Consider the following 17,500-nt stretch of genomic DNA (forward strand, 5'->3'; position numbering starts at 1 on the left):
CCAGGTATATTTTCGCTCCCAACTGATGAATCTCTCTCTCTCTCTCTCTCTCTCTCTCTCTCTCTCTCTCTCTCTCTCTCTCTCTCTCTCTCTCTCTCTCTCTCTAGAGCGCCACGCAGCCCGTCCCATTGGCGCCAAACAACCCCCCAACACGTCCCTCCCTCCTCATACCCCCCTCCCCCACATATCCTCCCCCAACCCTTTGGCAGCTGTGTGTGTGTGTGTGTGTGTGTGTGTGTGTGTGTGTGTGTGTGTGTGTGTGTGTGACCCAAACCTTGAGTGACACACACACACACACACACACACACACACACACACACACACACACACACACAGGTAAAAATATTGGAAAGGGTAGTCTTGATGAAATTTCGTTCGTTCGTGTGTGTGTGTGTGTGTGTGTGTGTGTGTGTGTGTGTGTGTGTGTGTGTGTGTGTGTGTGTGTCGTTTTGCAATGCGCACTAATGCAAGCACTTCAAACGCGCAAACGCGCACTAGAAACACACACACGCACACACACTGATATATACCTTAAACACTTGCAAATAGCATAAATCACAACATTTGTCGAGTAACGGAGAGAGAGAGAGAGAGAGAGAGAGAGAGAGAGAGAGAGAGAGAGAGAGAGAGAGAGAGAGAGAGAAAGCAATGTTTACCCGACACTCGTGAATTGAAGTCAATGAACGAGATCTCATCTTGTCACACACACACACACACACACACACACACACACACACACACACACACACACACACACACACACACACTGCAGATAAACTGACATTAACTATAACCCACCTTTTGAAAACAATACCCAGAACAAGCATTTTTTTTTTCCATATTTTGTGTTGCCTTTCACTAGAGAACGTCTTAAAAAAAAATAGACAAATGAATTAATACCGAAGAGTTAAGGTTCAAAGATAAGAGAACTAAAGAAAAGAAAGTCAGTTTAGCTACATACAAATGATCACATACATTTGAAGAGGCAAGAGAAAGACAAAAGAAAGATGACCATTGCCGTATTGATCAAGGCTAGCTAATCTTCATATAAAAACACTATAAAGAAACTTAAAGATATGATTCCCAGAGGATCAGTTAACGTGGTATTGCGAAGGTCAGACCCTCAGACTGCATTCTTCACTAGACAGTCACCATACCCTTCTTCCTTTCGGTTGTGTGTTTGTCTGTGTGTGTGACCTACGAGTCTTCTGGGTTGCTAGATGCAGGACTGCTTTGCTTTCTCTTGCCTCCCTCCCTCCCTCTCCCCCTCCCTCCCCCTCTCCCTCACCCACCACTGCCATTTCTCATCTCATATCCTTGTTTTTTTTGTCGCTTGGTCCTTCTCTGCTCTCCTCCCTGTCCTTCAGTGTTCGTGTGATACGGTTTGTGTTCGCAGTATTATCTCTAGTGTACTCTATTTCTTTTACTGACAAACATAGGCTCTCCACATGACTCACAGGGAGTCTAAAGATTGCCTTGACGATAATTGGCTGAAAATGTTCTGTTAAAAGGGTGTAAAAAGAGAGTGTTGATATTTGTTTTGTTTGTGTCTTGGTTTTAAGTGTATAAAACCTACTACTACTACTACTACTACTACTACTACTACCACCTTTCGTTCTGCTTTTTCCTTGTTTGTGGCTTGTTTTTTTTTTTTTATTCATTCTATCTTATTTCTAGTTCCGTCAATAACTTATCCAGACTTTTCATTGATTTCCAGCTTTTTTTTGTATCGCCATCTTTTTCTATCTAGCTCTCTCTCTCTCTCTCTCTCTCTCTCTCTCTCTCTCTCTCTCTCTCTCTCTCTCTCTCTCTCTCTCTCTCTCTCTCTCTCTCTCTCTCTCCTTGCCAGTGACCTATTCGTACATTGTAGTGTGTACTCTCTCTCTTTCTCTCTCTCTGGTCATGCTATCTCGTTCCTCCCACTTCCCATTCCCCCCTTCCCCCTCTTGCAGTCATGGACCTATCTGAACCCCCCATCCCCTCCAACCTTCCCACTCCCTTCCCTAACCCTCCCCATCCCCTCCCCAGATCAACTACAACCTGCTGTGTTTCTACGTCAGTACCTACTCCCCACTCCCCATTACCCCCACCCCATTCCCCACCTGCATTCCCGCCCAGCTGCCAGTGACCTCCAGTTCCCCCGGGGGCTTTAAGGTGGGTTCTCTCTCTTGGGGAGTGACTAGGGGGTGTAGCAGATTCCCCATGGGGTTGTGTGCTGGGGAGAAGGGAGTGTGTTGGATTTGTTTTTGTGTTAAGTGAGGAGGAAAATTTTTGTGGGTAGTTTGATGAGTTGAAAGTGGTTGGGTTGTAGCATTTTCTCTCTCTCTCTCTCTCTCTCTCTCTCTCTCTCTCTCTCTCTCTCTCTCTCTCTCTCTCTCTTCAGGGGCATTTCCTTATTCACTCCACTTACGTCGCTCCACACTTGTCCATTACCTGTTCCTCCACCAATCCTCACACACACACACACACACACACACACACACACACACACACGCACACATCCCCCTTACTGCGTCGTGTGCATCTGACCCTTGACTTCTGTGCTAAATGTAAACAAGTGACTCTTTTTCTTCCCTCATTCCCTTCCGTTCCTCCTTATTACATTATTACAATACACCTTTTTTTTTTCCATTAACGAAGTCATACACACACACACACACACACACACACACACACACACACACGTACGTCTTCATTTTCACAAACACGCCCCTTCCTTCCACTTCATCCCTTTCAAATATCCCTTTCTATTTCACATCCCCAAAAAACACTGATTTCTCTCCCTCTTAAATATTCATCTACCCACTTACAAATGTGAATTACTCATACTTACAATATGTTAGGTTAGGTTCTCCCCACTCCTTACAAACATACCTTAATACTTATCCAAACACTGCACGAGAGCGTTAGATTAGGTTAGCTTAGTTTTGTTAGGTTAGTTTAGGTAAAGTTAGATTCTCTCCACACCTTACAAGCTTATGCCCTAATATTTCCTCAAACACTTCCTTATGAGACCTTATTTACGCCCACCACCTCCGTTCCTCCTCCTCCATACAACTTGTTCACCTTCTTCAGGCTAGTCCTTCACCTGTTTCCTCGTGATTAGCATAACAGGTCAGTCGCTCAAGTCTTTGGGAGCGTGAATCAATGTGTGGTTAGGGAGACAGTGATTAAAGTGAAGGGACTGATGGTATGGTAGGAGGAAATGAGGTTTGTACGTGGAAATGGGGAAGGAAGGGGTATAGAAAGTCAGCCAGGTGTTCGTGTTTTTTTTGTTTTTGTTTTTAACTTGTCCATATAGCTTCCTGGCTTCAGTGATGTCCTCGACTAGGTGGCGCCATTCTCTCTCTCTCTCTCTCTCTCTCTCTCTCTCTCTCTCTCTCTCTCTCTCTCCACGTGGCTGGCAATGCATAACTCCCTCATCCTCCATCTCCGCCCCTCCCTCACAACCTTCCTTCTCTTTTACCTTATTCTTACTCATAATCCGGCTGTGTAACTTGAGGCGATAAAATGTGAGCTTGCAAAGACCCTTACTGGGATGCTAAGCTCTTTATTATGCTGGAAGGGCGATGAAATAGGGTCTACACTACAGTATATATCGGTATTCCATCTCTGAAACACACACACACACACACACACAGAAATGGAAACTGTCTACCTACATCTCTCTTTATTTCTTTCTCAGTCCTTGTTCTTTTTTCTTTCTTCCCTTCTCTTGTATTTTCAGATTTATTCTCTTTGTCTACCTACATCTCTCTTTATTTCTTCTCTTTGTCTACTACCTACATCTCTCTTTATTTCTTTCTCAGTCCTTGTTCCTTTTCTCTTTCTTCCCTTCTCTTCTATTTTCAGATTTATTCTCTTAGCCTAACTATTTACCCCTCTCTCTCTCTCTCCTACGTAGGTTTCATCCGAGAGAGAACAGGTTTTTCGGAAATGATTCATAGCCGTACAGTCACCGTCCCGTGTGTGTGTAGTAGTGGCCGTGTAGTAGTGGTAGTAGTAGTAGTAGTAGTAGTAGTAGTAGTAGTAGTAGCAGGAGGTCACAGTTCTTTGTGCATATTAGTGGTGGTAGCTGTATATGGTAGCAGTAGCAGTTGTTGTTGCGGTAGTACAATAACAGTTAGGTGTAGTAATGGTAGTAGTAACAGCACCATCCACTCCTAAACACACAGTAATTAAGGAGGAAGACACTGAAACAACTTACTCATTATCACTGTTCTCTTTAATCAACAATGGTACACAAAACACGCTACGTTAAAAAGTATAAAAGAGAAATGGTTCGTGAATAATAATATACACATCACACAGCCACGAGGGAAGGAAGCACCTCGCTCCTGCCTCGTGTGTCAGGAGAACCATCCCAAAACGTCCTCTTCATCTGTCAAACACCACCTCTTGTAGGAACATCATGATTTGGAGAGACAGATTAAGGGATGAATTTTAACTTGTTCCACCACAATAATCTCTCCCTCTCCCCCTCTCTCATTCACTCATACATACAGGAGTGGGAGAGAAAGAGACTAATTACTAAGGGATGGATCTTAACTTGTTCCATCCTAGTAATCTCTCCCTCTCCCTCTGTCTCATACACACATACATTCATACATACATACAAGTCGTGAACGTGCTTCAACATCCACCTTGTCAACTTCTCTCCTTCACTTGACTTATTTCGACTTCTTGTACATTACAGGAATCTCGCCCTTAACTGTCTATCTATCTGTCATCCCTTTCCCTCTCACCATCAATAGCGAAAATAAATATGATCAGTGGAATATGTTTGGGGTGAAAGCCAATGTTGTGCCCTTCCTAATCTTCCTAACTTCTCACCTTAACTTGAGCAACAACAGTGAGGAATCTAAACACACACACACACACACACACACACACACACACACTCTGAACCATTACTAACGAGAGCTGGGTCGTGATAAAACAAACACACCACTACGGATGTTTAAAACAGTACAGAGTTGCATTGACAAGTAAATACATCATTCGTAGGTTTCTAAACTACAATAATAATCTCATGACGAGTCCCCACGTCTGCTTACCCTCGTGATCCCTTGGCTCACCGCACACTCACACTCGCATACACGGCTGCTGCCCATCTCCGTACAACAGCGGCCGTCACCGCCTCGGCCACACGTGTAGCATACACAAGACTCCTCAGCCGGACCTCCCCATCACGAGCCTTAAGTCGCCGCTGCACGAGGGCAGAGCACCGATTGGTTCACCCAGCACCACGCGGCAATTCACGGGCGGGACTCTCCTTCCTGGCACCGTGGCACCGTAGCACCGCGGGCTACTTCCCGGGACACTCGCATCCCGAGCGTGTTAGCGTAAGGCGCCGCAACACAGGGCGGCCTGTTGCAACACTTAAGAGATGACACAAAGACACTCGCACTCCTCCCGGGGGTCTTCGACAGCTGTTGCAACCACCAGTTTCCTCCCCGCACGGGCGTGGAGGGCGGTGTGGGCGGCGTGGTGCCTTGCGTGGCGGCCGCGTGGCACGCCTTCCTTCTGCTGGACGACGCCCAGGCGGAGGAGAGGCTCCATCTGGCGGGGGAGACGCTGATGGCCAGGCTGGGGGTGCGGGGCGGTTCGTGGCGCTCCATGGCTAGTGTGTCTGGCTCGCGTGGAAGGCCCAAGGTCGCCTGTGGCGTACAGACCGACAGCAGACTGAGTGCGGCCTGTGCTTCTTCTCGGTACTGGTACTGGTGGCAGAGGCCTGGTTGCTGCCTCAGGCCGGGCTGGAGGGGTGGTGCAAGAGTCCTCAGGCAGGAGTGTGGCTGCTGCTGCTGCTCCACACAAAGGCTGCTCCTTCACACTCGAGTAGGAGTGTGACTACTATTGCTGCTGCTGCTGGTGCTTCAAGTTCCTGCAGGAGTGCGGGCGCGCTGCTCCTTCAGACTGGTGTAGGAGTGGCTGGTGGCCCTTCACTTCGCGAGCAGGACTGTGGATGGTTGTGTTGGTGAGGCTCAGGCAGGAATGTTGCCGTCACTGCTTCAGCTCCTTCAGTGCGTGGCCTCGCTCCTTCAGGCTCGGGCAGGCGGCAGTGGGTGGTGACCAAGACACTGTACGTGTGGTGGCTGTGGTGCTGCCCAGAGTACTACAGTCCTGTCGCAGAAACCAAGCCTTTATAAACCCACCACCCACAAAAAAAAAAAACAACAAGCACAAATAAATTATGTATATGCGTTACAACATGACCCTCAAGCTGCGCCCCCTCCCCCCTTAATCCCACCATCTCCTTGCTTGACTCAAGCGCGCGCGCGCGCGCTTCTCTCTCTCTCTCTCTCTCCTCTCTCCTCTCTCTCTCTCTCTCTCTCTCTCTCTCTCTCTCTCTCTCTCTCTCTCTCTCTCTCTCTCACACACACACACACACACACACACACACACACACCTAAACGATTACACACTTTACAAACACTACTGATGGGACACAGGCTGGCGACACAACACTCGTGACAGTTTCGCTTTTACACTCGCACACTGAACTGAACAGCGAGAACTGGAGCCAGACCTCTTAGCGCCGGGCACGCAGGGGCGTCTGGAAATCAAAGGGGCGTGAACGTGCTAACTGCTCCGCTTGCTTGGCGCGGCGTGCGTGTGACTGCGCCTGAGTGCTATGGGAAAGTGAATGCTCCCGGGCAAAGCAATCAGATTAATATGCAACATGAACACTGATCGATAACGTTATCAGAGAGCGAAAGTCACGCAGCGGGCGGCATGTGACTGCTACTGCTACCACACACACACACACACACACACACACACACACACACACACACACACACACCTGCCGTAGTCGGGATGGCACGGGTGTCACCATACAGCCCGCCGTTACACAGCACGTTCACTCTTACATAACGTCCAACCTAGGCCAGAATCAGACCTATTATTGGTATCTTCACGACCTTGGGACTTTTGTAATGCGGCCTGACTGTCAGTCTGGTTAACTGTTCACGCTCCTTCCCTTAACCCTAACCACTCTGCTGCCACCGTGAATAACTGGGATACGTGTAAATGATAGAAAAGGACTTATAGATTATTATAGAAAATTAAATTATAGAAAAGGTCGAGATATAAGTGAACACCGGCGTAACTGTCCACTCTGCCTGCTCATTACCGCCGTCACTGTGCTACTAGCGTGAATAACTGCAATACAAATAAATAGAATAGTTATTTCAGTCAAGAGGCGGGTTTGAGCAGAGGTTAACTAACGGTTCACTACGCCTCATTACCGCCACAGATTTATATATATACTCGTATATATATATATATATATATATATATATATATATATATATATATATATATATATATATATATATATATATATATATATATATATATATATATAAATTAATTAATTAATACGCTATACGTTATTTCAAGATTTAAATTTATGTATTTTGTTTGTGCACTTTAAAAATGAGATAAAGTTGAGGGAACATAAGTATGATATATGAGAGGGGAAGGGGAGAAATTCATAAGCACGACTGATAATAAATTGAAGAAAAGAAGTTACAAAAGTATGGACGACAATATATATAAAATAGAAAATAATAATTCTCGAGCACGACTGATAGAAAAACAGGAAAAAAAAAGCATTACGTGACTAAACTATGATCTATAAATCGGAAAGCAGTTACAGAAGCACGGCAAGAATATAACCTTAAAGAAGAAGCACTGACATGAATATAGTGCCGAGTAAGGTAACAGCACATCACAATAACACAACCCTTAGAACGAGCCGGAGGATTACCTTAGCAATCTTATGAGTCAGCAGGTTCTCCCTTTGAGGAATAAACAAGGAACTGACGAAGCTAAGCATTAAATATATCAAAAGGAGAGAGAGAGAGAGAGAGAGAGAGAGAGAGAGAGGAGAGAGAGAGAGAGAGAGAGAGAGAGAGAGAGAGAGAGAGAGAGAGAGAGAGACTTAGACTTAGAAGGATTAATTCATGTATTGTCGCTACACCACGGAGATAGATTTTTTCGATCTCACTAAGGCCACAGAGACGATTAGCCGTGTTCTGAAGAGTGTTTCTCCTATTAATCATGTAGAAAATCACAAATATGTCACTAGAACCGTAAGATCACCCTTAACAATTCGTGTAACTTCAACTACAGCTTTTTTTTAATGTAGTGAAGATGCGGCGCAGTGTTTTCAGATATGGTTTTCGGAAGAGGAATAAGGAAGGGAAGGCACTGATGATTGGTTATTAGGCTGAGTACGCATCTTTTATAACATGGAAAGGCGGAAAGAAGAAAGACGAGTGGTGAAAAAGGGATTCTAAATATAGGCTAAATTATTGGCGTTTTTAAACAGGATAAGTACGATTAAGAGTTACGTATATATGTGTTTAGTATGTAAGGAGGAGAAAGAGGAAGGGAGAAGTAGGTACACATTTTTAGGTACGAAAGAAAGAGGAGTAGTGAAGGAAGTTACAATAGGTTAAAAATATATCCTTTAATGGGAAGAGAAATGGTAAAGAGGCATTTTGCGTTGCGATGAGTTAAAATCATATCCTTTAACCAAGAGGGTAACAAGAAGAGTACGACGGGTGGCTACGTAGGGCTCGAGATCGTCCGGCCATCTTCCTACTTGAAGAACAAACATCCTGGAGAAGAGAGATAGGGCTGTTCTATAAAAAGGTTACATAGGTCCAGAAAGGCACGTGGCTGGGTTAGAACGCAGTAAGCCTGATAGGTAGTTTCCGTTAAGATGGACGTAGCAGTAGTAGGAGTAGTAGTGGTGGTGGTGGTAACAGCAGCAGCAAGACAACACTACCACAACTATTGAGATGATTTACTGAATTAGGTACTTGCTCGAGTGATAAACTTTCTCTCTCTCTCTCTCTCTCTCTCTCTCTCTCTCTCTCTCTCTCTCTCTCATCTCTCTCTCTCTCTCTCTCTCTCCTCTCAGTATATGTGTGTGTGTCATCATCTCGGATTGGGTAGTTATCCATCAGTCACCTTCACTAAATATTGCTAGTTAAATATTCAAGTAGTTACATGTCCCCATCTGTATATCTAACACCTGCGCCAGCCCGGCCTTCAGTATAACTAAACCACCACCACCACCACCACCACCACCACACACTTGCACCCCCAAACACGAAGCCGTGAAGTGAATGAAATATTTAGACACCTTATAAATTATCGCGTCGTTACCAAACTAAAGGAGTGTAAAGGAATATGCTTGTTAACATCTGAACCATTTGACAATTGTCACTATGAGATTTACGCTTCATTTGACTGGCCTTTGATTCTACTAGGCTAAAAATACGACCTTTCAAAACAAATGTACTTTAATTAATCCTTTCCGTCAAACTTACGCCACAACAGTTAAAAAGAACGAGCGAACACTCCACTCCACAAACCTGTCTGTATTAACTAAAAACCATCACATTGAAAAACGACGCGTGGAACTAAGACGAAAAATTGATAAAAAAAAAAAAATAAAAAAAACAACATTTATGTTAATTTTCCCAGTTAAGTGCTTTCCTGACCAACTTAAGCCGGCACTCATGATGATTACCGCGTACCAACACTTGAAATGAAGCAAGTTAATTTGAACTCTAGACCTTGGGGCGTAGCCTTCTATCATTCAACAGTCCTGCTTGATAGACACCCAGCTCCTGACGTCACACTGATCCATCCACGCAGCGAAAGGGCGAAACTGGGAGATAGAAAGGAATAGGATAAGTGGGAATAGGCGAGTGGGCACTAAGTAACAAGGAAAGAAGACGACAGAACGAGACTGACAGAGCAGCAGCAGCAGCAGCAGCAGCAGCAGCAGCAGCAGTAGTAGTAGTAGTAGTAGTAGTAGTAGTAGTAGTAGTAGTAGTAGTAGTAGTAGTAGTTGACTGGAGAAGAGGAGAAAGGATGGGACAGGATAAAGAGCTGGTATATGTAGCGAGAAAAGATTAGGTGACAGGAGAGATAAAGGGCAAAAGAGAAGAGAGTGAGTAATAAATGAGAAAAGAACGAAGGAAAGAAGAGGCGAAGAATGAGAATTGAAGAGCGGGAAAGGTGAAAAAAAAAAAAAAAGAGAATGAATACTATTACGAAAAGAGGTTCGGGTGATAGGCAAGGACAAAATATAACAGCAAGTAAGGAAAGCGGGCGACTAGTGAAAACAATAAAGAAAACGAGCGTTGAGAAAAGTCAATAGTTCGTAAGGATAGAAAAGAACAGACGATGGGGATGAAACATATAGCGAACGACAAAAAAGGAAGAGAAGAGAACAGGATGATAGGGAGATGAGAGAACCAAGAAACAGATAACTGAGGGGAAGTGAAGACCGAATGGCTGGCTGGCTGGCTGGCTGGCCCCACCTATGTGTGGCTGTGGCGAGACAAGGCTGACGTGAGTGAACCCAACGACCCACGCCAACCGCTCTCCTCTTCATCTCCCCGCGCTACCACCTCTGCTGCTGCTGCCGCCATCACCACCACCATCTACTTGCAAACGCCTACTGTCCCTCAAAGCACATCGACCCTTGAGAACATTTTATGCAAGGGAGGCAAAAAGTTCACCGCTCCGCTATCTCCAGTCTTTCTACCCGGCACAGTACTAAGTACATCCGCCCGTCCCAGTGTCGCCTGTTATCAGCTAGCACCCGCCACCCATACACTACCCCTTCACCCAGTCACCCAGTCACTTACTTAACACTTGCCGGTTGAGAAACACTGAAGAGCAAGAACTGACTGCAAATCATAACACCTATCCTGCTTCTTTTGTGGGACGTTACACTATGGCTTCTTTGTTTAGTCGCCTCTTACGGTATTCTCTCTCCTCTCCCGCCCAGTGCCCCCACACATGGCCAGCCACGGGACACCACCACGTGATCACACCATTAGATGCAAAAAAAACTGGTTCTCCATTCCAGTTGAACGGCCTCTTGTATGGTTTTTTATAGCCTCGCCCTGTGTCAACGCGTAAAAAGAAATGGTACAGTTTCGTTCATGCGCTGCTGACGTAAAAAAAGAAATCGTACTGTTTCGTTCATGCGCTGCTGACGTAGTCAAGTTTCCATTCGTATACAAATGTATGTTTTCCTTTCCAGTTGAATGGTTTTTAATATTCTTTGTAGTCGTCACCCAGTCTCCTTAATGTGCAGTAAATCATAATGATTCACTGCTTCGTTCACGTGCAACTAACGTGCTCAAACATTGACTCAAGTCCGTGTTCTTGAATAAGTTGCTTCCCATATGATTAGTTAACATCAAGAAAGTTGCGCTAGACCTTACTCAGCAATGCAGTGGTGAATTTTTTAACACTCAAGTGCGCAGTCAGGGAGGGCGATAAATCACGATTTCAAAGCATTCACGTCACAGCTTGGCACGAACTCTGAAGGCCTGAAGATTGGTGACAGACGATACCAGTTCTGACCGGACATACAAGGCGATGATAGCTCTGGAAAAAAAAATAGTCATACTGTGTTGTCGCCAGGGAAGCATACTGTAATATCGCCAGTGAAAATTTTAAGCGTATGTCTAAGGCTCTATAAAATCTAGCGCTTATTTAACACGGGATGTAACTGGTATTTACAAGTGTGACCGAGTGATTGTTGTTTCGCTGAGCGTGTCGCCAGCAAACAAGACGAGATGAGTGTTACGGCCAGAAGCCAGACGTGACTGTACGAATCACTCCCGCTGATAAGACAGGCGTGTAAAACCACTTCCCTTTCACTTTCCCAAGATTATGACTCACGTGAGCCTATGACATCACAGGTGACATTCAGTCCCGTGGCAGGAAGACAATGGCCGCGAAGCCAGACTGAACCTTTGCACCATCCTACTGAATGAGGTCTTCCCCTTCACTTCCACCACTCCTGTCGCCCTGGCAGACTGATGATTCGTGACGCAGCCTGATGGCAGGGAATTACTGTTGCTGTAGTAGCGTCATTCCCTGAGTCAGCGTGCCGGGATGCAGTCACGTGAAGACAGACGTGCTACACGTTTCAAGGTTATGTAACAGCGTGCTGCTCCTAACTGTCCTGCACCGCCACAACACCGTACTGCTGGCTTGATTTGCTCCATTCTGCCGGGGAACACCTGCACCAGCCCCTAGCAAACAGGACCAGCGCCTACACACACCAGACAAGGATTTGCGTGGAACAATAACGTTAAAAGACGAGGAACTTCCGCGTCGCCATGGGAGTCTCGGCAGATCGATGCCGCCACCGTCACTCGCTCAGCTGAGCGGCCCTGCCTCACACTGCTCCCAGCCCTATGCAACACCTGACAAGGGGCGCTACCTACCGTGGAGAGACGATGCCGACAGCAGTGCGAGGAACAGACAAAGAGAAAGAGTGTCGCGCCCCATCTCGTCTCCTGCACCAGTGTAAACACACTGGGTACAAGAGGAGGGACAGAGCGGTGGTGGCCGCGGCCGCGCACCTTCTAGCGAGTTGCCAAACGCTGTTATTGGCTGGATTGTTGCTGTGATGTGAGGTCTGTGCGGGAGAGACGAAACACTGGAACACCCTTTTTGTGAAGGAATGACTGTGTTTTCATGCTCGCAGCGGCTTCAGCAAAGCGCCGAGCGAGCAGCAAGTGTTGATGGCTTGATGCGCGGCGGGGGGCGGGGCCGGCCACCGGGGTAGGGGGGGTGATTGCACGTGGTGTCTGCTCCAAGCAGTTAGAGCGGTGTGCTTGACTGCGCGATGCTATTGTACATGTACCTCCATGCAGGTGCCGAGCCGGCACACCTGACGTCGCGATGGAGCATGTCACCTACCGGCATGCAAATTCTCGGCGGCCTCGCCACCGCGGCATGAGACACCGGCGCCCCGCACTGATCCCCCCGCCCCCTCCGTGTTTCCTCCCAGGTGTGCCGGACGGTGCTTAACATGGTGAAATACATTAAGCACAGCGCGGTGGCGGCTGGCGATGTCTCCCGCCGGATTCACGTGTTGCACCACATTACCCTAAATTCCCTTTCCTCCATGCACCGATATTACCCTGAGGGCGCCACGTGGCACGCCCACTGACAACACACCTTGGCTGGGGTGAAGAGGGCCGGACTGAGGTCCAAAATAACCCTCTCAAATCTTTCCCTTTCTCACTCGACCTTGATGGCAGCCGCCCCTGATGCGACACAACTCGAGTTGGACTTTTTGGCCCGGCCGGTGACTGTACTCATCACACACACACACACACACACACACACACACACACACACACACTTAAAAATAAATGAGAAAAAAAAAATCAGAAAACTTTCAGACATACAGGACTAGGCATTAGGATTTAACGAAGGAGGGAGGCTGTGGCATAGTGGGGCGGGGTAGGGCGGCGCGGAACCTCACTATAGTGAAGTACTGTACTACCTCAAACCATACACCACACACTCCACACACCAGTAACCAGAAAAAGCTACTTCACTGCACTCTCGTCACCCCGAGGCAGGAGGCGCCGGCTGGGTCACTTCGGCTGCCCCCATTAATTACTATATTCTGCCGCTAGTAGGCTTCCCAAGGTCCCTCCCGCCGGCGCCAGGATAAACACACATTCCTTCCCTATCCCTTCTGGCTCTGCCCCCCTCCCCCGACCCTCGCTCCCACAAAGCTCTCTCTCTCTCTCTCTCTCTCTCTCTCTCTCTCTCTCTCTCTCTCTCTCTCTCTCTCTCTCTCTCTCAGGCGGGCCGTGCTGCGTGTAGAGTGTAGACCTTGGCAGGCACCAGGGCGGCGACACGGAGGCGTGGAGGGGGGGAGAAGGGAAAATTTTAACAGTGGACAGCCCTGACTGGTCCTTCTTGGGGTGAGATGAGGTGCCGCACTCACACATGGGCGTGGGATAGCTGGGGATGGAATGTGTGGTGTGGAAGGGGAGATAAGAGAACGGCTTGGAATATGATAGAATGAAATGGAAAAGAGAATAGTATAAGACAGGATTCTCTAAGATGGAATGGACAGGATATGACAAGGCAGGATGGAACAGAAAAGAACGGAAATTATACGGGATGGGATGCGATGGTAACCAGACAGACGAGAAGGGGATGAGATGGAATAGAATACGGTAAGAAAGAGAGAGAAAAACATATATAACAGTATGCTCTATGATGGAACGGACAGATCAGGGAACGTGGTAACAGGAGAGTGGACGGAAGTGATGCGGAACAAGCCGAGACAGGGCGGGACGGTCGGCAGCCAGACACGAACCACCTCCTATTCCTGCTCCTCTCCTCCTCCCCTTGTTGTCTGTGCCTTGTTATCAGTCAGAGCGAGGCGTCATGTGTGGTGCGGCGTGTGTGTTGTGCCCCTGTGTCCCCTGTGCCGCCAAGGGACGCTCAGGACATCACGTAGGCCAGCGGTAATATTATAAATGCGAGGAAAAAAAAAATGTGTGAATATGTATAACTTCACTCCACTCTTTCACCTCCCTCCCATAATAGAAGGCAGACCTCTCTATTCGTCATTAGTTATATTATAGATTACGTTCAAGGGAATTAACAAGAACATAAGAGCTATTGTTTCTATAATGTCATGGTTTACTGTTATCCATGAATGTATAGATAGACCCCAACCCTCTCTTTAAATTATATATTATACTGTCTTAGTAAATTCTCCACCCTACTTTTGACTGGTAAAATACACCATCCACTCGTTATGGATTAGTATTTGTAAAGCATTTTGAGATGAGAGAAGCAAACACGTAATTATTATTATTATTTTTTTTCAAACATACGACTGTCCTTTCCACTTTTCTTATCTTCCCTTTCTTTCATCCTTCCTCTCTCTCTCTCTCTCTCTCTCTCTCTCTCTCTCTCTCTCTCTCTCTCTCTCTCTCTCTCTCTCTCTCCAGTTATCATTCCTTTTCTCCCTCCTCTTTCTACTTTCATTCGCTCCTCGTCCGTTTTCTCCTTCCTTTCTTTTTCATCCCTTTTCCGTTTTCTCCCTCCCTTCCCTTCCTCATTATATATATTTTTTCTCCTTTCCCTTCATCCTTTACCTTATCCCTTCTCTTTTCTCCCTCTTTCCCCTTTCCTCTGTATCCAGTCTCTTCCATTTTCTAATCTCCTTTTCCTTCCCACTCTTTCCTGTCTCTTCCCTTTCCTTCATTTTCCCTTTGAACTCTTCCACGTGTCGCCTCATCGCCGCCCCTCCCAAACAGATCCTCCCCTCTCCTCTCCCCTCTCCCCAGCGCCATCACGTACATATAAGGCGGCAGGACAGCTCGCCTTGAGAGGACAAGAAGCCAATGTCTGCCTCTCTCTACGTTCAATTTTATGACTTGTTTTCATGTTTGTGTTTATAGTTTTTAATTTCGTGTCTGCCGCTGCTTCAGTGTGCCCCTTGAATCCTTTAAATATACAGTCTCTCTCTCCTCTCTCTCTCTCTCTCTCTCTCTCTCTCTCTCTCCGTGCGGTTAGTGAGCATGGTTCAGATCTCGCCTTGTGGTTCAGAGGCTTCGAATTTCATCCCGGTTCACGTGAGTTTCCGGCGTCATTATAACCTTCCTGTTGCACCACTACCTCACACTCTCTCTCTCTCTCTCTCTCTCTCCTCTCTCTCTCTCCTGGCCCCCGCAAACACGCCTATCTATTGTTATCGTCACATAGGAGTCTCAACTTATCTCTCCTCCTTCGGGAACCTGTATTGTGTCCATGACTGTGGTGGCGATAGTGACTGATAGTGGGTGGCGCCAATCTGACCACCGCCGCCACCTTCGTCACACCGTCACATGACTTGATGTAATGCATGAAGGCGTATATGGTGGTGGAGAGAGAAGAGTGGGGGGGGAGAGTGAGATTGATGAGATAGAGACATAATTAGATAACAATGCACTAGCGATGAACTAGAGCAACATAGGAGAGAGAGAGAGAGAGAAAGAAAGAGAGTCACCTACTTCAAATTCACATCTCACTTTCGATAGATGGAGAAAAGAACAAAATCCGTGACTGAAGTAGGAAAGGAAACGAGCGAGCGAGAGAGAGAGAGAGAGAGAGAGAGAGAGAGAGAGAGAGAGAGAGAGAGAGAGAGAGAGAGAGAGAGAGAGAGAGAGAATAGCATAAAGAAGCCCCACAACTCACAAGTGTCGCTTCAAGTAGAGAAAAAAAAAAGAGAAAAAAGCCTTCTTTCTAAAAAAAAACACAGATCCCCTTTTTTTAAATCCCCACGCGATGACCTTGGCACAGTTTGGCTCTGTGTGTCAGGAGTGAGTGAAGAGCAGCTGGTGGGGGCAGGAATAGCTGAGTAAATTGGCACTAGAGCGATGGGGGATACGAATTACGAAATACTAGAGTGAATTTAGAGTGTGACAGGTAAGGACAAGATGAGCAGAGTGAATTAAGATGAATGTAATAGACATACACTGAATCAGAGGACTTGACAAATTTTCTTCAATAATGCGTATAATATTTCCAGACAGTATTTTCGGGCAAGGCTCTGGTTTAATACCTGAGTAGCTTAAAAAGACGAAATTATCTTCCGTTTCTCCTCTTTTTCCCTCCTATCTCTCCATACAAACAGGTGTTACAGCGCTAGGAAGGTTAAGTAAGGACGACCATACTAGCAAAAGGGGGATATGGTAGATAGTGAACTGTCTGGTTATAAACTGAAAGATGTTGTGGCTTCCTTGTAATCATATGGTGAGTTAGGAAGTGGTTTTATTCTCCTCTTGAACTAAAAAATACTGTGATCTTAGTATGATTATATGGTGAATTAGGGAGTGGTTTTATTCTGCTCCTGAACTTAAAAATATTGTGGTTTTAGTCTGATTTTTATGGTGAGTTCTGGTCTTTTCTACTCTTCAGCTGGGAAAAACACGTATTGGTCTTAGTTTTTTTTTTTATGTACTCAATAGTTTTCCTGGTTTGCTCACTTCATAATGTAGTTGCTTCTCTATTTTTATTCATTTTTATATATTTATATTTCTATTCACTTATTTATTTTTCAAGGATTATCATAAACTGTTCATTGCCTTGCTGCGAAAAACTGAATAATTGTTGTTATTATTACTATCATCATCACCACCGCCACCACTACCACTATCATCATCATCATCATCATTATTATTATAACAGACTATGTAAGTTTTAACTGCGACAGACTAAGCCAAAAAAGATTTATGTGTAGTTTTTGTGACTTTTTTTACGTACAAAGTTTGGCCAACGTAAAAATAAACAGATAAATAAGAAAAAAAATAAAGATTACCACGTGAATTAGATTAAATAAGCTACTTTTTTTTTAGGTATTGTTATTTTTTTTAAGGGAGGAAACAAAATGGTGACCTTTTCGTGTTTTGGTATTGTAAGAACATGAAACAATAAATAACGTCCTTTTTTAGATCTAATAATGTAAATCTCTCGCTCATTTTCTCTCTCTCAGATCATGAAGGTAAAAACATTACTGTCTTTTTAAGGGAGTAAAGTAAATGTTTCGTTTGTTTCCTTTCCTTTTTTTTATTTTCCTTTTTTTTTTTTCAAATTTAAGGGTAAGTAAATCTTGCCTCGACTTTCTCTCCACGAGATTTGGAACAAG

General features: G+C 45.7%; 1 protein-coding gene and 1 long non-coding RNA gene across 2 annotated transcripts in view; both read right to left on the minus strand.

Moving 5' to 3' along the window:
- The window catches only part of LOC135110530 (retinoid-inducible serine carboxypeptidase-like), a 30,861-nt gene extending 17,977 nt beyond the window's left edge, over window positions 1–12,884 (minus strand). Inside the window, 1 exon segment of the mRNA XM_064022939.1 lies at window positions 12,279–12,884. Coding sequence (XP_063879009.1) covers window positions 12,279–12,342 — 64 coding nt within the window. The 5' untranslated portion in view covers window positions 12,343–12,884.
- Window positions 4,208–7,257, minus strand: LOC135110534 (uncharacterized). The gene is made up of 2 exons (XR_010273304.1): window positions 6,530–7,257; window positions 4,208–6,123 (listed from the first exon to the last, which is right to left on the minus strand). It is a non-coding gene; the product is annotated as an uncharacterized LOC135110534 (long non-coding RNA).
- Window positions 12,885–17,500: the final 4,616 nt, after the last annotated feature.

This window comes from Scylla paramamosain, chromosome 20, assembly GCF_035594125.1.
Source record: "Scylla paramamosain isolate STU-SP2022 chromosome 20, ASM3559412v1, whole genome shotgun sequence".
NCBI classification, from domain to species: Eukaryota; Metazoa; Arthropoda; class Malacostraca; order Decapoda; family Portunidae; genus Scylla; species Scylla paramamosain.